Here is a 23,122-nt window from a genome sequence, read left to right on the forward strand (position 1 = left end):
CAAGTCCCTTTTCTTTTTGCATTGTGTTACTTGAAACTTGGGGAAGGGAACCCCAAGGATTAGTTCTGAACTATATCACTTTGAACTAGAGAAAGGTAAACCTTGAGACTATTTCAAGGAACTTTCTTATGCTTGGGGAAGGGGAGCTGAAAGTAATCCATGAGCTAGTAGAAGCTCAGAACTTTGAGTTGAACACTATTTCTTTGAACTTTGATGTCCCTACACATGTGTTAGCTTTAGTTGTGAGGATAAGGATAGGTTTTGGACACACAGAGAGAGATAAGTTAAACTCATTGACACAGATTTTCCTTAGTATCGTTCAGGTAGGGAAATCCCACCTTAGCATAGGGCATGTTAGGCTTTCAACCATCCTGACCTTTAAGTTAATAAATATCTTTTGTTTCAACTTTAAGGCTGTGTCTTACTTCATGATGCCCGCACAATGCTTAGCAACATTCCACTGCTATGTGAACTCAAAAAGGATTCATTGGTTTTGAAGGCAAAATGCGTAGGCATGCAGCATCAGAGACATTGTTTCATTTTGATTGCAATCAAAAACGGTGACCGGATATTCAAGAAAATTGATCAATTCAAAATGATACATAGGATTTCTTTCGTAGATATTGCACAAGATAAAATCAAAACAGGACAATTACTTCTACTATATTTACCGGATTTAAAATGTCTGCTCTCCACCTACAAGCCAAGCATTCTAAAGAGTCATGGAAGGAGCCATCATGCTATGAAGGTGGGAGGAAATGGTGGAAGGGCAAAAGCGGTTGCAAATATTTCCAAACACATCGGATATTTTCGTTTTGGTGACTGACTTTCAGTGTCTAATCTTTCTCTTGTGAAACCCTATATAACTAATGGCTTTTGCAGGTCTGAGGAGGAGTGTCTGGGTGAAGGAGAGTCTGCGAGAGTGGTGTATTTAAGGAGATCAACCCGTGGAAGGTTGCTCACAATTTTCTGTTGCAACGTTCTTAAGCAATGACCGCAGACACTTTGTGGGGTTACACGCCTTATGGCAGGAGATGCCTTCAGCAAATAGGTAATGGAGTTGGAGAGGCTCCAAAGTAGTCTTCATAAACGTTAGGTGTCGACCCCTTTCAGGGGAGCCAGGACTGCAGCAATCGTGTTCTTCACTCCCAGGACGATCTGCTTCAAAGTGTGGTTAAGGTACATAATTCCAAGCATATTAGTTAAAAATGCTTTTCCATAAAAAAGGGATATCTGTGCAATTGGTCAATTTTTTTAATTCCTGACAAAACCAACACAGTTTAAGCAGTGTTGCGATAGAGAAAGGGGTCAAACATATTTGCACGTCTGCTCTTCTGAGCCTCGAGTGTAAAAATAAACCGTAAATGGGCATAAAATGACCATAGTTGGGGATCCGCTCCCAGTTCATTTACTGGAGTAAATTAAAGGGTTGCCATAGCATCGAACTGAGGCTGAGTTCCCACCTCTCCTCAAATTCAATAAAATGCATCAAGTGATTTGGTTCTCCAACAACAAAAGATATAGAGGAGAACATGGCAGTGCTGAAAGACACCCAGCCCTCTACACAACCCATTCAGAGCCAGGCAGAAGGTATATAAAGCAGGTCACTTCAAATATTTAGAGGGGCGGTTTATGCACCTTCAGTAAATAGGGGAAGAATTTCAATAGATAAGCAGCTGCCGAATGAGTAGGGCAGGTCCTGGCTCTAGTTTGTTAGTTGAAGAAACCGTATCCTAGCTCTAGTTTCAGTTCGTTGAAGTAGCCGGGCCCTGGCTCTAGTTTCAGTTAGTTGAAGAAACCGTGCCCTGGCTCTAGTTTCAGCTAGTTGAAGAAACCGTGTCCTGGCTCTAGTTCAGTTTGTTGAAGAAACCGGGTCCTGGCTCTAGTTTGATAGTTGAAGTAAATGGGTCCTGGCTCCAGTTTCGGTTAGTTGCAGAAACTGGGTCCTGGCTCTAGTTTCCGATAGTTGAAGGAACTGGGTCCTGGCTCTAGTTTCAGTTAGTTGAAGGAACTGGTTCCTGGCTCTAGTTTCAGTTAGTTGAAGCAACTGGGTCCTGGCTCTAGTTTCAGTTAGTTGCGGAAACCGGGTCCTGGCTCTAGTTTCAGTTAGTTGTAAAAACCGGGTCCTGGCTCTAGTTCAGTTAGTTGGCGAAGGCACCCAGTCCGGAATTTTAAGGAATTTAAGTTGTGCAGAAAGAGAAAGCCAACCAACTCTAAAGAAGCCGGGACAAACTACTCAAAGAATCATATGATGATTTGTGTTTACCCACATCATTTGAGAGTGCCAGAAGGATTAAAAGTCGAACCATGACCATATAACTCACAGGCAAAGGGGAAACCTGGCTGCTTTAAAGTATTGATGTTGAGCATTATATAGCCAGTGGGGTCCCTAGTAGTTCGATAAAGTAAAGAAATAATATTCAACAATGCAATGTAAATTCAGTAATGCAAAAATAGTTCCTGCAGCATCAGTTGGAAGCGTCCCAGAACATGGGTCAATCAGCCGGGGTAGTCTGCAACCAGCTCTAAAGTGGTCACTTACTTGGCAGATAACTAGTAAGCTTTTCTAATGGCAGCTAATGGAATATAAATGCTCTCCGTGTGGACACCTCACTATCAATCTTACAGAAGGATTCCTTCATAGTCATGGAACTACAGCAGGAAGCCCACTTCACATTACTCAGACTTCTAACTCTCATGACAGTTCTGGTTCTACAACCAGGGATATGGTCCTGCGAGTTGCCCTCTCTTGTTTCTAGGTGGAGTAGGCTAGGTGGACAGTCACATGGTTGGTCACACAGTCACTAGTCTTTGCAGGATGACAGTGGAACTTCCATTTAAAGTTAGTCATGAGAAAATCTGCTCTGTCCAACAGAGTGTGTGTCTGAATGCCAAGTTATAGAACTGCAAGCGGATGTCGGGTAGAATTCCCAGATCCAGCATCTAACTGTGAGAATATTAGCTTTGCGTAAATGCACTCTGAGGCATTCTAAAAGGCTGCAATTGAGGATGCACCACACATTGGTCCACCAAGCTGGTCAGGTGGAGTGGGAGAAGATGTCCATCAGGAGAGCCTTGCATGGACACTAAAGGACTCTCCAAAATGTGCCATCACCAACCTGACAATGGAAAGGTTATCAGTAGAAGAAACTCCCGTTGCTCTCATGTTAAATTTTGACAGATGGTCACGCCCCCTGTTTCCGGTCTTAGTCCCGCACCCTTTTGGTAGGCTTTGATATAAACTGAATATAAATTTGATATAAAAAATGTTTTATTATCGAATTTATATCAAATGTATATTTTATATTAGTTTTATATAAGTGAATATACATTTTATATAACTTCTATATAAAGATGGATCAGCGGGTGACAGTGTTGCTTAATCAAGTGCTGAGAATGAAGGTGTTTTTGCAGAGTGACGCTGTAATGATGTCACAGAGAGGTTCCGCCCCGATGTTATAGGAAGCGGAAAATGTTATCAAGCAATTTTGATATCTTTTTAATATGAAAATGAAACTACAAATTCATATTTTATTTTTGCATAAAACTGTACATAAAATATATTTAAAAAATGGATAAAAATGTATATAAAAAATCAATATACAAATTCATATTTTTTATATAGGAATCATTTAAAAATACTTTTTGATATAACATTTCAATTAACATTTTTATATAAAATTTACCCCAAAAGTGCATATCAATGCTAGCTTTGATACAGAGTGTGAATAATGAAAGGAAGTTTGCTTTATAAGTAAACTGTGCTTCCCAGAGCCTGTACACAAGTCAAACTATTGTTTTTATTCCATCTACAGCATCTTGTGCATGGCTTACATGTGTCTCTCTGCTGCTCTGTGAGCCACCAAACAGCTGTGAAGCAACACTGCTGTATTTTTTAATCTACAACAAGGCCTGTAAAATCCTAGGAATGTGGTGACTCAGAGAGCAGCATTCTAGCCTATTCAGAAGAAAATGCAGAGAGTTTTATAGTTAGCTCGCCAGAATACAGGATGTCTTGTGCCAGCTGTGTAAATACAATCACAGGAAAATACACACGGACATTGTTTATCAACCAAACCCAGCTTATGGAATGCTGGCACGGGAAGCATCTGTAGGCTGAGGTTAATTTGAGATGTTTCTGGGTCCAGCAGCCTCTCCCTAATTCTGCTGAGTATGTATGAAACAGAATGCTGCGCTTTGTTGATAAGAAAAAGTACTGTTGGCCCCAGGAAGCATCTGCAGGCCTGAGGTTATTTTTAGATCTACCTATAACACCTAGGAAGCAGTATGCATGAAATAGAATGCTGTGCTTTGTTGATAAGAAACCCATTTCTGCAAACCAAGCAGAAATACATAAATCTGTGCATTGTTGATAATGAAATAACATTGAGCTTTAAGCCTTTAATAGGGCCCTTCTGACTATCAGGGGTACTGTCAATCACAGTGTCAGAGCCCTGGATTGATGTCCCAGCTGTGGACACCAGCTAATTGACCTGGGACACTTGATTGCAACTCGGTGGGGTACCTTGCTTCTTGGCAGGATTTGATTGTAAATCTATGTACACTGTGAGAACCCCCTGAAAAGCTGTTGATTGGAAGCTGGACCTCCTTTTTATTCTGAGTTTATTTCAACAGCAAAAAGGTGAGCACTGGGATATTTTAAGAAATGTGCTTTAATGTGCTTGAATGTATTGTTTTTGCATTTTTTCTAAAAATTTACAATTTATGTGCTTTCATTCAGGCTTGATGAGGCTTTTTATTTTACTGTATTTTTCAACAGTCTGGTCCTTTTTGCACAGGATGGGGGCGAGGAGGCATTCAAGACACTAGGCTGTGCATTTTAAGCTAAACAGCTATGAGCTTTTAATGACATGTTTATAAATATAATGTTTTCTTAGAATGCTCTGTGGTTTTGCATGTCAGCCAGGATAACGCAGAGACGCTGTTAGCACCAGATTCTATTTCGCTATGTTTGCATGTGTGTGTGTGTGCACGTGCGTGTATGTGCGTGTGAGATATCACATCGGCACAGAGCTTATGTTTTAGAACTGCTTTTGAGATTTTGACTACAGCGATTGGGAACAAGTTGAAAATGTGTGGATGGTTTTGTAATTTTTCATAGCGTGGCTACACAATCAGACATTTCCATTTTAAAGCATGTAAAGTGTGCGGTGGAGACAGCAAAGTCAGCAAGCCAGTATACAGAATCTGGAATTTCACTGAGTCTCTGACGGTGCAAACATTTTCATATTCTGCAAAGAATGTTTTCCTAGTTTATTTCTTTTTATGGGCTCACTGCCACCTTTGTACCCGCCCCAAAGATTAAATTAAACATTAAATAAACCCTGACCGCACTTTTGGTGCACTTGTCTTTTTGTAATGTGACATATTTGCACACGCACAATGAAGGTTTTAGTTTCACAGCACCGATAAAATCTTTTTTGTCTGTCAAATATTCAGCACAGAGGGATCATTATGTGTCCAAGATCACACGTGTTGCGCAAATGGTATAGCTGAGATTAAGTTTGTACAAACGGTGCACATGACAGCTTTTTTAAGGGTTGCAAGTGTCAGGGTGCTACACATTACTTGATATGTTTGGGGGTTTCAAAGGTTGGCATCTGTACCAGTGCATGTTTTAGATTGTGCTGGATTTGTTTTGTACTTCCAAGTAGGCACTACATGTTAGTTTATTCTGCATGCAGAGTGGCACAAAGTAAAACAAAATATGTTCAATCTCTGTCTGCAAAGCAAGCAGTGTGTTGGCCCCCATCTTTACATGTGAAAACTGCAATGTGTACTTTCAAACACAATTGTGAGGTAGAAGCGTGCTATGACTTTCAAAATATGGTGCTAAATTGTGCAGTGTTTTATACAATCTTGGTAATGCATGCAATGTGTAAGCCCAATTTTGGCAGATAAGGCACTGTGGTACTTGATTTTTTGCCAACAATCACACCTTTGATGAAGTGGTGTAGCTGAGATTCCTATATATAAACTGATTGAAATTTCAATTTCTTAGGGGCCCTCTACTTAGTTGTTACATTGGATTGAATATGTGGACGCTGACTTTGCAACAGGCTGTGTGGTGCTACAGTTGTAATATTGTTGGTGAATATTGTAATATTCTGATGATCACTGTGTAAAAGATACTTTATTCAGAATCTATATTTTTTCTTGTATTTTTAGTGACATCATGTACACCAACAGATGGATGGCACAGCCAGCAGAGTCTCTGGATGTGGATTGTGGCAACCACAACTTGCAGCCGTTAGATTTATGGTGATTGATTCATTAACACAACACATCCCATCTAGTTTATGGGCCAGCGAGACCCAAGGATGATGGGGCTCAACCACAGTTTCATTGTGACCTATGGTGGCATTTTAACATAGGTGAACGGATGGAGCAGTTCAAAGATGGAGATTTTTCTTTTGATTTGTCAATGGAGCTAGGATATCGGTGTTGCAGGGATGAATTGGTTCATGGATGCAGGCCGAAGGAACCACCACAGATTTCGCTGCCTTGTTGTCACAAGGAGTTGTCACAAGGAGTTATACATTTGTGACGGCTTAATCATGGAACGCTATAGGTAGTGGTATTGAGCACCAACTGGCCCTAGAGGGTGTGAAGGAAGCTGTAAAGACTGGAGGGGGGGTCTGTACTTCTGCTCTCTATATGGTAGAGGAGAGGCACAGAGGACCCCAGCCAAGATTCTCTATTATGGTAGCAATGGACGAGCAATCAAGGCCTAGCTTCTGAGGTGATGCAGGCTGTTTCTAAAGTACAGTCTAGTCTCCCAAGCCCCCACAACAGAATGTCCACACAGTGTATTAGTTAAAACACAGTCTTTATATAATTAAGTTCAAGGTTATGTACACAATAACTCACTTTGTGCTTAGTAAATCTACAATGGCAAATATATACAGTTCTAGGTGGTATCACAATTATTATCAGATTTCATTAAAGTACATCAACTGTACTCAGGTTAAATGTAACACAAATCACTTAATAAAGGTAACCAACAATAGACATATGAGGAAAGCAGTTGGTTAGAACAATTGGCAGAATACTGGCATCTACCGTTAAACACAGTTCTGTGTGGAGATCCCCCCACCTGGGAAACCTGTAAAGTAAAAGATATATCACAAGCCCAGTCCATATATTGTTCTACAAGTCTCATTTCCTTCTATAATGTTTCTACCACCGCCATGTACCTGGAATAGCAGAGTTTGACGTCGGGTCGTCGACGGATCCTTCTTGTGCGGCTCTCTTTAAAGCAGGAGCCACGGATCGTCGAGATCCCTCGAAGAAAGTGAACTCGGCGTTGAGGTGGCAACTTCGGTCCCAGCGTGTTACGCTCACCTGGTGTCCACGGGGACGCCACCCAGCCCTGGTTGGATGATTTGCACTCTCGAACCCTCTCCCGGTCCCTTGGTAAGGACTCTGGTTAAAGATGGGTCTGCAATATAGGAGAGCTGGATTCAAGACTAGATTGTCTTTATGTTTTCCCACCTCCCTTGGCCTCAACTCCTTCCTCCCCCTTGGGCCCTCTCTTCAACTTAATATTGTAAAAGGTGGATTCTCCGTCCTGCTCCCCGTGGCAGGGGCACATAGATGTGGGGGGGCGAGCAGCGACCAAGTTACTTCACTGGTGCAAGCCCGCCTGTGGGAATCCAGGCCTGCTGCGACTCCATAGGTTTGCTGCTTTACAGTCTTTATATTCAGTTCTTATGTTCCTCTTAGTTCGAATAATAATGTCTTGCTTCTTTCCTTTTAGGTATGGAAAGGTATTTTGGTGTTGTCATGCAGTTTGAAGATGAGCATGGGCCGGTAGGTGAAAGGGCGGTGTGCGCGATGCTGTCCGGCGAGTAATGCGCGATACGTGGTGCTGTTTCGCCTTTTATATTGCTAACCTGTGTCTTTTCTCTCCTTGCAGGTTGCGATGTTCCTCGCCGAGCGCCGTAATGTTCCAGCAATGATACTGACCAGGAGATGACTAACCAGGTAAGAATTGTGTGGCTTTCTTCATTCGGGAGGAAACGTGAGTAAACGCTTACTAATGCTGTCTTTCTTTCTCCTCTTTCCAGGTTATGGTATTCCAGGATGCATGCGGTGCCGGATGATGGAGTTTGTACCGTCAGGTGAGTGGAACTGAAGTCGGCGATGGATTGAAGACAGGATACTGTTCCAAGTAAGTTTCGTAGTGTTCTCTCTCTCTCTCTGCAGGTCCTTGGTTTCAGGTAAGTGTTTGGGTGCGGTTTAAATAGTCTCAGGTAAAGTAGTCCAGGTAAAATAGTCCCAGGCCTGCCACACCCAAAGTAGTCCAGGTAAAGTAGTCCCAGGCCTGCCACACCCAAAAGACTAGACAGCATAGCTCAGTTCCTTGTAACTGAGCTATGTGTATGCCTCCATGTTGGCTGAACCCCCCCCCACAAGTTAAATAATCCCAAGTAAATAGTCCCATTCTAATGTTGGTCTTCATGATGGTTATGAGCCTGGTGCCAAAGGCGCCAGGACTGACTCCAAGAGAGTCTTGGATGAGGTTTTAAGGCCTTTTACCTGGCCCTAACTGGAAGGCTGACTTTCCAGTGAGGGCCAGGGGCAAGGATCATGACACAGCGGTGCTCGTCGACGACGGAGCGAAGATGTCCTGCAAGGAAGGGGAGTGCGGGGCACCTCGATGTCAATAGTTCAGGACTGCAAAGAGTTTGTGAAGAACTGTGGCCCAGCCAGGGCGTCGAGTCATCCGGCGTCTCTATGGTCGTTGGGTGGCGGATGCTCCTCGGCGCATCGACGGGCTGGCCTTCTCAGGCGGGATAAGGTGGGCGGCGGTGCGGACGAGCACGTCCATGAATCAAAAGTCTTAGGCAAAGGAGCATGCAGCTCCGGTCGTCGGCGGCAAAGCATCAAGCGCTACCCTCTTCTGGGCAACACAGCTTCGACGGCCCTCCAGCGGTTACAGCAAACTTGCGAACCCTGGTCGACGACGGTGGATGGAATGTCTGGTGCTGGTCTTCGTTCTCCTCGGCAGTCCCAGTCTCTGGTCGGCAGCCTTTCGAGGGTCTGACTTCCAGGCAGCTTCGGCGAAGGTTAGCGGTGCTCGATGGCCCCTCAGAGCACAGGAAGAGGGCGCCTAACCAGGTCCTCTCTTGGATCAGTCCCGACGGCTTTCGGCTTCCGGCGAAGGGAGACAGCAGTCAACCTTGTTCTTCAGTCTTGGCTTAGAGATTAAGCGTCAGTTTCAACTTCAGCTTCTGAACGATTTCTAGCAGTGAGAGGCCCCCAGATATACTAGTTGATCTCTCATTCATTCGCCTGGGTCACACTCAGACAATCAATCAAAAGGGCATTCAGCGGTCAGTCAGCCAATCAGGCCTACAGTGTATTCAGGCCATACTCCTCCCTCTCAGACGCTCACAACAAGGAATTTGTATTGGGACAAGTACCCAGCCATTCAACAATACACACTGCATTCATACCAGTTTCGTGCAGGACTGTCTCAGTCATTGTGTCAAACACCAGAAACCAGACATCCACAACAAGAAGTGCATATTGATTACACACTACATTCACCCAGGTCCCACCCCAAGGGTGTACCCACAACATACAGTCACTGGGAAGGCTCCAGCCAGTCTGGCCTCGACTTCACAACAACACCATATATGGAACTTCTACCCAACAGCCAGTCAGTGGGAAGGGACAGAGTCAGGGCTTCCCAGGACTTTGGGAAAACAAGGTAACAGGCAATAGAAAGCAAGAGGCCACAAAGGCCATCTTGTTTCCTATCAGGAATCAACTGATTCCAATGGCAGGGCCTGGGTACCCAAAATGGAGGATACTCTGAGCACCTGTCAAATTCATCATGGAGCTGCCACAGCCCATACCCTGCTCTGTGAGCCACACACAGGTGCCCAAAAACATCCATTAGGGGCACAGGGTTGCACCCCCACCCATGGGTGCCATAAGGGTATCCCATGGGTCTGTAAACCAAACCAAAAATAGGAAGAGCTGCACTGCCAGGAGCCCTACATGGACTCCAGGGCAGAAAACAATACAGAACGCAAATGAAAAAGGACTACAGGACAAGGACAAGGAGGCCCTGTCCCTCCAATGCATTGCCAGCATCACAGTAGCCACAACAGTTTTCAAGTGTGAAGCCTTGTCCTGCAGGTTTCGACCCCCTCACTATTTCACAGCGCCCCTGCCGTCTCTACCTGTAGATCATCTAGGTCACACAGGCGATGCACCCGTCCTAGTTGAGTGTCTGAGAGTTGGTTGTTTGAATCTACAGGTTTATTTTTCGTTGCATTAAAACGCGTTCTCTCTGCTTTGAACTGATTGTGCATAATCTATTTTCCCTTTTGAATAAATATGTCCTTTTATATGAATAAATATTGTTTCAAAAATCATAAAATGGTCTGGCTCTTTATTACGTGCTCCTTTTTATTATGTGTAATAACAGTTATTTTATTCAGAGGTGTAACTGTAGTATGTAGTGGGGACCAGCAATCGGATACAGGGTAAAGAAACAGTTTCTATGTTTTTAATCACACGTTGTAAGTTAAGACACGGAGTAACTCTGTTGCTGTTCCAGATGCTGGCTTTTTTATTTTCACAGATTATGCTATAAGCTCTTAACATCCTTCCATACCCGTCAACGTCCCTGTCTTAAATTTCAAACAACTTCATGCCCGTGCATGTTCACCCCATAACAGCTGAACATAAAGACACAAACTAGGTGTTATAAACAACCCATTTGTATTAACATTTAAAACAACCACTTTTATTCAGATTTTATTCAAAATAGTTTGGGTTAGCAGATGTCGTACAATATTCCTATCGGCTACAAAATGCGTGGTAGCAGCAGTCACCACATGGAATGTTCCTTCTGCACTTTAATTTTTAAATGCCAACCTTTCTGGGAATTTTAAGGCCTTGTCCATCCCGCTAGGCTGCAAACTAAGTTGAGAACTCTAACAAGTATGTACATGTAAAAATTTGAGCATTTTGTAAAATTAGTGCATTTTGTGCAGTCTGTTGCTGAGAGCGAATTGTGCAAGTTTGGGCTGGACCGCCCCTTTTGGTGTGGGACCAAGTCTGATTTGCATGTGGTCTTTCCCCTTTTCTAATGGCTTGGCAGGCTAAGAGTGATGGTCTGGAGTGTTGCCCAGAGGTTAAGATTAATGCCAGAGATTAAGATTAATTCTAAACCGTCCAGCCATCACCTCTTGTTTTTCTGTCGCCCTCACACTTACCAAGCTTTAAACTTGAATTGTCTGATTGATTGTGACGCTGCGCTATAAACAATTACAAAACCCTCTACTCATTTTCAATTTATTCCCAAGTGCTTGTAAGGAAGGCATGGTATCAAACAGTAGGACAGACACAAGTGATCACAGTTCAGGGGGGTTTATTGAACTTGTGAGTAAGACAGACACAAGTGATCACAGTTCAAGGGTGTTTATTGAACTTCAATTGGGTTTGAAAAAATGCCTATCTAAACCCAAATCAAAAGATGAGAGCAGGCTCTGACCATCAAATAATAATAATGCAGTCCTAGTGGTGTCTTGTCAAAATAAAAGGGTCTACACTAATAAACCTATTGCCAATCCTTACTTCTAAACACAAATAGTGTGGGAAACAATGTTATGCAAAAGATAAGTGTTCAAGAAATGATATGTCAGGACATTGAAGCCATTGGCTTGTCTTCCACACGTTTTCAGCACGGGATAATGCGGCACACTCGAGCTTAGCACACTCTCTGGCTTCTCTAGCACGAGGGAGCAGTTCAAAACTTCAACATCATGGCCTTCTGTGTCAAAGTCCCTTTGCCATTCAGAGTCTCTTTTTCAGAGGGCCTGATGCAATACGACAAACATCAAAGTTCCTTTCTTCGTAGGATTTCACAAGTACAAATTTTCGGTTGACTTTCTGTTTGCCCCCGGGTCCCCATCTACCGGGCTCAGACCTACTTTAATACAAAGCTTTAAATTGATCTCCCTCTGCCGGGCTCGGACCAACTTTATAAACGTTGGCACAAACTTTCTTTACTGTATCAACATCAAAGACTTTCGATTGTGCGCAGAATTTTGCTTGACCCATCGCAGGAACACTTCGATTCAAGATTCTCTACAACGCTTTCACTTTTCAGCTGGATACCTTACGGAGACCTTCGACTGAGCACACATGTGGTGCCGGACCACTGTCAAAGGAATTGTATCTTTGTTTCAAAGTTCAATCACTCATCAGCAAACCTGCATCTTTTATCACGCGTATTTCAAACAATGTTCGTTCCAGCGACCGCCATACAATGTTGCCACTTTCAACCTTGGCTGCAACATAGACCGGTCTCCCAAACTCGCCGACTGTGTTGATTTCACCGACGCTGCTTTGTTCTTGGAGCCAAGGACAGTGCCACAGTGGCTGAGAATTCTCCCAGCTTTGATTATTGACGCGGTAGGGCCCTGGGTATTTCTGACACACAATGCCGGATTCTTCGGCCTATTTTCCTGGTCTTACGCTTTCCAATCTCGAGGGCTCATGAAAGCAACGGTTCCTTGTCAAAAAGGTCAAGGGAACTTCCCTACTTGTGATCCCCTTCTGTTTGGCTGTCTTTCTCCTCTTGTTAAACTGCCTTCTTGGAAATGCGGTTTCCTTATGTGCTTTGCTTTGCTCAGAGTGTGCTCTCATGCTCCACCTTTTATCTGTGTGGGGAGGCTTAATGGAAGTCAGGTGTGTGTGCTGGCCAGTAATTGCCTGACCTTGCTTGACCATTGTATTGAGACACGTCAGGTATACTGCTCATGTGTTAGTCCGTTTTCTTGCATAGCGGCTTATCCATGAGAAATTGGGTGTGTTGTAAGGGGCCTGGGAGTTATGGAGCGCCTAAATATCCTACTTGGTAGGATGGGGTAAAGGTGTTATAAGGAAGGGGATACTGCATCTCACCGTCCGGTGTCCCACTCCTACTCCCCAAAGAGCCCTCAAACAGGTCCACCCCAGGAAATGGATCCAAAAGTGATGGGCCGTGTCCTGGCCACCTGAATGACAGATCCCCGGGGACTAGTGGGCGAGATACCTTTTGATTTCTCACAGGCTGTAGTCAAAATCAGTTCTAGAACACAAGCTCTGTGCCCATGGGATATCACACACAGACACACACACACAGAATCTGGTGCTACCAGCACCTCTGCGTTATCCTGGCTAACAAGCAAATCCACAGAGCATTCTAAGCAAACTGTACATTCATAAACACGTCATTAAAAGCGTATAGCTCTTTGGTTTTAAATACTTGGCCTATTGCCCTTCAGCACCTCCTCACCCCTGGCCTGGCTCAAAAAAGCCCTGCCTATCGATAATACAGTTTAAAAATAAAGCCTGATCAAGCTTGAATTAAATCACATAAATTGTACATTTTTTAAAAAAATACTAAAACAATAAATTAAAGCACATTTCATGAAATACCCCTGTACTCACCTTTTTGCTATTGAAGTAAATTCCAAATAAAAAGCAGGTCCAACTTCCAATCAACAGCCTTGCAGAGGCATCTCGCAGTGTCCACAGACCTAAGAACAAATCCAGCCTTGAAGCAAGGTACTCCACAGAGTTGCTATCAAGTGTCCCAGGTCAATTAGCCATGTCCGCAGGGGGGCATCAATCAGGGGCTATGACAAACCGGTTGACAGTACCCCTGATGGTACGAATGGCCCTTTTAAAGGGTTAAAGCTCAATGTTGGTTCATTATCAGCAATGCAAAAATTTATGTATTTCTGCTTGGTGACAAAAATGGGTTTCTTATCAACAAAGCGCAGCTTTCTATTTCATGCATACTGCTTCCCATGTGTTATAGGTAGATCTAAAAATGACCTCAGCCCTGCAGATGCTTCTTGGGGCAGCAGCAGCCCCCCTACATTTCAAAACTCCCTTCCTCTTGCAAACGTTCCATAACAATCCACTCTTTTCGCCAGAACATCTGTTGCTTCCCTGTTAAACATCTACAGGTTTTTGGAGACAGAGTGCTTAATCTTCGAAACTTCCAACCTCCCTCCCTTTTCCCTCTGCCCCCCGTGATACCTGTTTGGGTCCCATCTCTCAGAATGGGATGCCAAAACACCTTCCACCTCTTCTCTATTGATGACCCAATAGTTTTCACTGCCAATCACAAAGCTCAAGGCAAACGGATACCCCATCTGTATTTCACTCCTCGTTCTTGTAACCAGGTTAACAGGGCCTTACATTACCTTTGCTTATTCAAAGTGAAAGAAGACAGATTCTGATGCATATTAACCCTCGAGCCCTCAAAACTCCAATACAAGCACACCCTAGCCCTAGCTAGTATGTCCACCTTGTTTTTATAGTAGTGAAATTTTGCCAAAATTGAACACGGGCCTCACTTTGGTCTCCCAACCCAATTGATCCTATCAAAGACAAAGTTTCACTCCTCCTGTCCATCTTCAACGACAATGTTCAAGAGCATCTAGACCTTCTGCTCCAATCTATGGGGGCTTTCGCCCTCCTCTCTCATACTCCCACAATGTGAATTTTCGCTCTCTACTTTCTTGGTCATCAAGTTTGAGGTCACAATCATATTCCTTCACTTCACTGTTCCTTTAATCTCGTGTCCAGCCGCTTCTCTCTCACATCTGTCGTCAGTTGATTGTTTTCCAAAGCCTCAATTTTATTTTCTGCTTTGTCAACCCTATTAGATATCTTTTTCAAGGATGCATGGATGTCTCCGCGTATGGACCAAATTTCTTCGAGGAGTACATTTATGTCTGCCCTTGTAGCTGGCGCCTCTCCTTGGAACTGTTGTGGTAACCTCTTCAGTGCAGGTTCTATAACTGCCCACTCTATTTCCCTTCTAAACCTTTGAAGACCTACTACTGACTGGCGTTGGCACATCAGGTGCGAGGTACACAAGGCCTCAATTTAAGCCACAAAGTGGCCCGCCGCTCTACTAGGTACCCCAAGGGAGGAATCTCTCAGTCTTTCGTTAGATGGCTTTTTCAGCTGGATTATGAGGCACACCTCCTGCAGTCCACACTCTTAGGCACCATCAGCAAATCCACTTGCACCAACAAGGGAGAAAGCCAGTCCCCATACATTTTGTCCCAAACCTTCACTTTCTTAAGAGCAGGGAAGGACAGTCCATAGCCCGCTTGTATGCATAGTGTGTTCCTTTTCCGCTAAGTAGCACCTCCACTAGGGCCTCCCCAGGTAGGTTCTTCCTGGTATGAACTTCAGCACACAGGCCACACCCAACTCTGTATTCTGCACCATAACCCCTTCCTGCAGTCTCTCCTCCTACAAGACATGAGTCTGTATTCATTTCAGCCCCTGGAGAACCGTACGCGTGTTTTCGCAACTAACACTGCCCCTTTGCCTAGAGCTGTGACTCTTGCGGCGGCTCTCTGCCCCTTTATTGCCACCCGTCTCCACCTCGCACTTCCCGGGCCCAATGGCGCTCCCCTCTTCAACGTTCGCTCTCGCGCACTGCTCTGTATCATCGGGAGCCACAAAGCAGTCTTGAAGACGTGGGCCCTGGTCTTCTCAGAAGGCGTGCCCCCTCACCCCCCCTGTGTTCATATTACTGTATTCCTCCTGAGGGATTCCTCTCAGTGGCCACAGTCAACGCAGCCCTATGCCGCTTTCGTCCGCCCGGCCCATTCTGTCCTGGCACTCATTCACCGTTACAGTGCCGTCCCATCAGCCACCTACGCTATGGAATAAACGTGTGGGGTGTTCAAGAGGGATTTGGGATACTGAGGGGGATTCAGTCTCACTGTTTACATTGTGGTTGTCGTCCCTCTTCTCATACGGGGTTGGAGGAGGTCTAAGCTCAGACATCCATCATGCCTGCGTCCCCTGTTGGTCTCCCTAAAAGCTCTTTTAAACCGAAAAGTATACAATCTCAGCTACAAATATTAGCCCTTTCATCTTGAAGACTTTACTTTTTCCAAAATAATGTTGTTCATCTTTGCAATTGTTCTTCCTCTCATGGTATATTTCTCAACAGTGGTGTTGCTAGGTCGGGAAAAGATCTGGGGCTACACGAATGTCAAGACTGTAGGGACTCAGGGCTAGCTGGCCTTTTGGTTATAACCCCAATCCGGGGCTACAACCAAAAGACCTGGAGCTATAGCCCCCTCAAACTCCTCCCCACTGGCAACACCTCTGTTTCTCAAAGGTTTGAAATGTGATCTGCAACGGTTGCTAGAATCCCAGGCACTATAAGGCAGGAAAGATTGGATGGAGAAACAGCTTGCTGTTTTCCAGAACAGTGCACTGTGTGCAAAAATATATTTCCTGGTTCAACCCCTAAATTGCCTCGATCCTCTATTGCCCAAGAAGCATATTTATCTTAATTCAAGTATGCCAACTTGCTTACAGTGCCGCAGCTTCTCCTCTCAAGATCAATATGTAGACGACGATGACACAAATTGGCATCGCCCATCATGCAGCACCCCATGTCGACCAAGTGGCAAAATGGCTGTGCAGTCTATAAAAATCAATTTCTTTATGAGCTGTAGGCCCACTCCAGCCCGCTGACCGGTCCATACATGCAAAAACACAAAAGGCACAAATGTTTATTCTTTTGACAATCATGTACACAATTCTGATGATGTAGGGGATAATGAAAACCCGCTATGAAGATTTTTTATTTTCAAATAAAATATAATCAGGCCACACAATGAGGCTTTAATCATTTTACTTTGTTTTAACTTTTTTCACAAAACAAGACTTGTTTGATGCGTTGTTAGAGGGAGAAAGTTAAACAATGCACGTCCAAATCGCTGTTAGATTGAGGTAGATGTTAATGGCCAACTTAGGGTTGGTCTAGGATTTCAGAGTCTACAGGTTTCCCCATTCCATGCCATAGAAAGCCATCCTATTGCTTTCTAGTTCTTGAAATTCTGGGCTTTATAGTTGGAAATGTAAAAATTAGAAAAGACAAAATTACAAGTCCCAGAATTCCACCGAATTGGGAAACTTGTGAGCTCTGTCATTTTTTCATGGAACACACGTGGATGCTTCTGGCACTTACCTGCGCCTCCAGCACTGGCAGCTTTATTAGCATCTGTGCGCTTAAACACCGTCTGATCTATGGATTAATTAATACACATTTCAAAAATCTAAATGCAAATGAGGAAAGTGAAAACGTAAATGTGGTGTAAGAATGGTGTTTACAGGATTTAAAAAATAATCTGTATCCAAGATCTTTGCCAATCAATCGGGTCTTAATGCTGTATTTAATACTCCAGGAATCTTTGCAAAATATGAATCAACTTTAGAAATGCCAAATATGTAATATATAAAATCATTTTTACAATTATTTACACTATGTAAAGATTGTGTTAAATTTTCAAAGCAACAAAGTAAATGGAGCATGCTCCCATGGGGACAATTTGAACTCAAACAAATCGAAATTGGTCTTGATTAATGAAATTGACAAAATATAAGCGGGTGTGTATTTCTTGCAAGGACAGAGCCTCAAGTCCCTTTCCTTTTGAACCAGGTTACTTGGAACTTGGGGAAGGCAACCCCAAGGATTGTGTGGAACTGTATTGCCTTGAACCTGAGAAAAGTAATCTTAAGACTTTTGTAGAACTTTCTTGAACTTGGGGTAGGGGGAGCCAAAAAGGCAGCTAAGAGCTAGGAGGAGCTGAGACTTTGTGTATAACACAATTTCTTTGATTATTGATATCCCTACATATTGTTTAACTTTAGTTGTGAGGGCAAGGATAGGTTTTGGACACAGAGAGACGTTTAAGTTGATCTCCCTGGTCAGACTTTCCTTAGTTTCGTTCAGGTAGGGAAATCCCACCTTAGTATAGGGAAAGTTAGGCCTTCAACCATCATGACATTTATTTTAATAAATTATCTTATTTTGAACTTTAAGTCTGTTTTCTGTGTCTTGCTTCATGATGCCTCACATTATATATAATTCAATCACAACGTCTGATTTACAGCAGGTCTGTGAATGCAATATTATAGAATTTGGCATTTCCTAAAATACTTTTCATATCTTTTCAAGTACCCAGGGGTGGACTGGCCTATAGGAAACTCTGGAGATTTCCCGGTGGGCCTCTGGACCCTGGGCCTCTTTTCTGTGGTATTTCCAAATGTTCTCATAGGAAAAGCACTGGGCTTGCTGAAAATGTGTCATATCTGGCCACTTTGAACTTTATTGAACTTTAGGACTAGTCATTTTATGATACAATAATTTTTGTGATGGAGCAGCTCACTCAGTGGGACCTTAAGGTAATACACTTAAAATGATGCTAACACTGTGCAACTTTAAATGTTTGTTTCCTAAAGAATACCTGTGCAGAATTTAACATTTTTAGCTACTATATTTCTTTTCATGCCACACATTCTAATTCTGGAATTAATAGAATCATATCCTGGGGTGTCCATTTTATTGGCTTATACAGCTTTAATATCGTTCTGACGTTCAAGAAAAGGGCTGTATTTCACCAGTCATCCTGGCAAGTAATTGAAAGAATACACCATAACAAAACCAAAAATAAGTTGATATGTATATAATCATTTCATTAAATAAATATTCTCTAAACGCCATCATGTGTTTCATGCCAAATGTTGCTTCCTCAGGACTTAATTTACTACAGCCAATGAATCACGATTCACAAGAGCTATGTCATGCAGGAGCCACCCTTGAAGAATTCTATAAAAAAGGCAACCTGGGACCAAGAAAGGGTTGAAATACAAGGCTATCAGACCTTTAGTGTCGCTGGCACAAAAGGTGCACAGGGCAGACCGATCAGTGGTTTAATCGATTGGGTAGATGGTACTCTTAATTGGAACATCATAGAACAAGTTAAGGGTGTGTGTGATCTCCAACATTTAATAGCCTATACACCAGGTGGTCACACGTATCTTTTGTTTAATATTTATAACTGGCCAAGCAATCGCCCAATGCCATTTCTGGTAGGAGAAATCCAGAGGTTCATTAAGAATTTGGAAAGCTCTAGGCTCTTGACAAACCGGCACATTATAAAAGCGGCCCATTTTAACTTACAGTTCAAACCATTAAGAGATCTAGCAGGGGTGTGGGTGGACCAGGATGAGACCGACCCCGAGAGAACTCACGTGCAAGCCCTGGAGCCCGTTCAGTCGTTCTATGAGCTTGGATTGAGAGCCTGTAATGGCAGGTTTGTGAGTGACCAACCGTCTAGCATGACTTATAGGTGTTAACTGTTCCTCTCGCATCAATTATATTATGTTTCAGGCAATTGATTGGGCCATAGTCGAGAGGTTTTCGGTGATTAATCAATATCAAAGTGACCATAAACCACTGAGTGTAACTTTTCGATTTCAACAGAGCCAAGCAACTGACTCTCAGACCGATGGTAAGTCAGTTCCCATTGCTCAGGTGGGTCAAGCACATAAGAAGATTAAGAGGGAAAAACTCGAGGAGATGCATAGCAAGGCTGAGATCTATAATATGGCCCTTAGACATATTAAAAAGATCTGTTCAGATGGATGCACAAACCTTGGCATGAATTTGAACCATTGGTGGGGACTATGCAAACGCATGAAATGGGCCCGAGGGCAATGGTTAGAAATAAGGCCATGGACAGGGAGGGTTGGTAGGACATTGAATGAAGCTCTGCTAAAGCAAGGCTGATGTCCGTGCTGCAAACGGGCTCTAGGTGGGGGGCGGAGGGGGAGATAGCTCAGGGGCAATGCGTTTGTCTTGCAACGCAGCTCAACACAGATTTCAATCCCGATCCTGCACTTAGAAACCAATCTTTGGTATTAAGCGCATTATAAAAGAGCAATTAGAACAGTTATAATATAATTATGATTTATAGTAGATAGAAATGTGCTTTGATATGAGAGAACGCGTTAAAAAACAGCCTTCATTTCCTTGATGTTTGTGTATCAGCTTAGATGGGCTGTCCAGTCAAAGTTTCGAAACAATAATTAATTCAACGAATCGTTTGAGAAAGGTGACCCAGCCAGTGTTTGGAAGCTAGTAGTGGGCAAGGAGTGTACTGGAAACAACGTCCTTCAATGTTGTATTGGTGCTGATGCGTGGTGTTGACATTCTTCCAAGCTCTATGGTTCTTATCTTGAGTATCCAACTAGTACAGCTTTAAGTCTTTTATCCCATGCTGGAATCCAGCAAGAGCAGGGAGCTACATTTGAATTAAACCTAGATGAGGTTCTGGAGGCCGTCAAAAGATAGAAGAGTGGAAAGCCTCCAGGCCCTGATGGAATACCCATCGACCTCTATAAGGGGGAACTGTCTATCTGAGCACCGGTGCTTCTATGTCTCTCCAGTTCAGCCATCTGAGAGAAGGCTGATTCAGCCTCACGGCGCAAAGCTGACATAGTCCCCATATTCAAGAAGGGCCATGTGGATAAACTGGGGAACTATCACCCTATTTCGCTTTTGGACCGCTCTAGCAACATTTTTGCCAAAGCAATTTCGAGACATCTCCATGAATGGTCTAATGAGGACGAAATGATCAGCGATCGCCAAGCTGGCTTCCAGATCCGGCCTAAGTACTATAGAGCCATGTACAGTACTTAAAAACAGATCAACGGTAAACTAATTAAAAAGAAATAACGATGCTGAAAACATCAAATACATTTTTGTCGAATTTGCCAAATTATTCTTTCGTGTTTTGCACATCTTTTTAAATATATTGCAGGGGGTGTCCCCGGTAGGTCCCCCACACCTTCAAAACCCCCTACCTTAATGTATTCCCTAACCCAACTCCCTATCTATTTATTGCATATAAATGTGCAAAAACATTGGATGATAAAAATGTGAGGTTTTTGGCCTCGTTATTTTGCAGTTTGTTTTATTCAGGCGATACCCTTAAAAACGCAAAACTGCATGCCGTCTTTGTAGACCTAAAGATGGCATTTGACGGAGTCCCCCGAGATCTACTCTGGCAAGCCTTAGAGAGGAAGAATGGATCCACCATCTGCTTTCAAATGTGCCGGCCCTCTATTCGGACCAGTGTGGGTTAGCGGGGGAGGTCCCAGTGCCATTTGTGGTTCGCAGAGGTGTCCGCCAGGGCTGTGTCCTCGCCCTGCTGCTCTTTTGTATACACATTAATGAGATCATAGAGGATGTGCTGCTCCTTTGTCTGGATCCCCTGATAATGGGAAAAGCTAGTTTCCCCGTCTTACGTAGGGAATGCAGTCCTCCTCTCCACTACTCCAATGGGCTTCAAGCAGACTCTGGGGCGTTTCCTGACTTAATGCAATGAGTTAGGGTTAATGTTAAATGTAGGGAAAAGGAAGATCTCGAACTTTCGACCGAGAAATGCTAAAAGACGAGAGCTGCGGATCAAGGTAGATGGCATTAGGTTGGAGCAAGTGAAAGCCCATGGCTATCTAGGCATGTGAAATAGGGGGTGCTGGGTCTTAAAGTATTTTGCGCGCTGCCTTATTGGATTATAACACAATTTTGTTATAACAATTCATTTCAGATATACAGTCCAAAATCCTTATGAGAATGGATAGCAGTACAACAAAATCTTTGCAAAGTGTTTTAATTGTTCAATTGACGTGGTCAATACAGCAGGCACATGTTTCGACCCCCACTCGGTTGTCCTCAAGGCCGGTAAGATTGTTATGCCAGTTCAGGTTTACGATTCCATTGAAATACTTGAAGTAAAATAAAGCGAAGAGTGCTTAACCAAATTGCAGCACGATTCTTGTGATTCACAATAAGGTTCATGAACAGAACATGTGCCAAATGTTCTGGTAATACAACAAATGTTGATTCATGAATAATGTGCACCGTAGTTTGTGTGTGTCATGTGTCCCCTCAGTCGCAGTTTACGAGCTCCGAGTCGTTGGCTTGCTCCCCCCTAGTTATCAGGGATCTAAAGCGGTCAAGCCGAAAGATAGACCACTGTCCGATAGCGGCTAAGCTCCCTCAGCATTGCAAGAGCTCCTTGAGACAGCATTCCCTGGGCCTCCATAGGTGTGGAATGAAGGTCAGTCCTGCAAGGCGCCGCAAGCCCCCTCTCCCCCCAAGTGCGAGGCCCAGGGCAGTGTGCCCCTCCTGCCCCCCCTCATGACGGCCCTGGCCTTGAAGCGGTGCATCGGGCGGCTACATATTTTCACCGGACCTGGCTGTGTCGAAATCAAGACGACTGAAATCCAGCCTCTCTCAAACCCTATGCCATGGTTTTGGGTGGGCATTCTGTGATCTAATGAATGCTGTTATTTGTACAAATTGGCCAGAAAACTTGCTATTGAACTCCCATGTTTAAGCAGCGATAATTTTAGGATTCCATTTTATTTTGACGTATGTGTGACTTTTGCATTGATTGGACGCTGGATATTGTATTTTGTACCTAAAAACTTGATGTCGAATAAAGGTTAATAATGACAATTTATACTCTTATCCCACAACAAGCACATCACAAATGTTATTTTATTGTAATATGCATTCAGACGGCAACACATTTTCGCTGTAGTAGTTTCAGAGGGCCTCGTACGTATTATGACCTCACGAAGCGCTAGTTCCCGTAAAATAAATGTTTCCAATTGTAGAACATTTTATTATTAATTGAATATACATTTTAGCTAAAAATATTTTATATGGTATGTCATTTAAATTCATAGCCACCAAGAACAGCGGAGCGCTGCCTTGTTAAAAAAATATTGTTTCCTTTAACGCGCCGCAGCAACATTTCTTTTCATGAGCAGGGGTGGACTGGCCTATAGGGAACTCTGGAGATTTCCCGGTGGGCATCTGCACCCTGGGCCTCTTTTGTGTGGTATTTCCACATTTTATCATAGGAAAAGCATTGGGCTTGTTGAAAATGTGTCATATGGGGCCACTTTGAACATAATTTCCAGGGCCTCTTTTGGTCCCCAGTAATTATTTCCAGGGCCTCTTTTAGTTCCCAGTCCACCCCTGTTCATGAGCCAGACCATGTGACTTTCCTAGACCTAGTTCAGGGGTGTCTGCAACGTGTGGTTCCCCAGATCTTGTGGACTACAACACCCATGATCCCTCACCATAGACCAAGTGGGCTAGGGCTGCTGGGAGTTGTAGCCCAGAACATCTGGAGAGCCAAAGGTTGTGCTTTCACCACCCGCCACAGCATTCACAACCTCCATA

General features: G+C 43.6%; 1 protein-coding gene across 9 annotated transcripts in view; it reads right to left on the reverse strand.

Annotated features, from left to right (window-relative positions):
* EML1 (EMAP like 1) overlaps positions 1-23,122 on the reverse strand; it is an 821,887-nt gene that overhangs the window by 285,528 nt on the left and 513,237 nt on the right. For 5 of the 9 annotated variants that reach the window (XM_069637821.1, XM_069637819.1, XM_069637818.1 and 2 more), the window contains exon 3: positions 17,048-17,104. The exons of the other annotated variants lie outside the window; for them this stretch is intronic. In XM_069637821.1, coding sequence (XP_069493922.1) covers positions 17,048-17,104 — 57 coding nt within the window. The remainder of the gene's footprint in view (positions 1-17,047; positions 17,105-23,122) is intronic. 9 annotated transcript variants of the gene reach the window in all.

The sequence above is a fragment of the Ambystoma mexicanum genome, chromosome 14 (assembly GCF_040938575.1).
Source record: "Ambystoma mexicanum isolate Mex_15411 chromosome 14, UKY_AmexF1_1, whole genome shotgun sequence".
Classification (NCBI taxonomy): Eukaryota; Metazoa; Chordata; class Amphibia; order Caudata; family Ambystomatidae; genus Ambystoma; species Ambystoma mexicanum.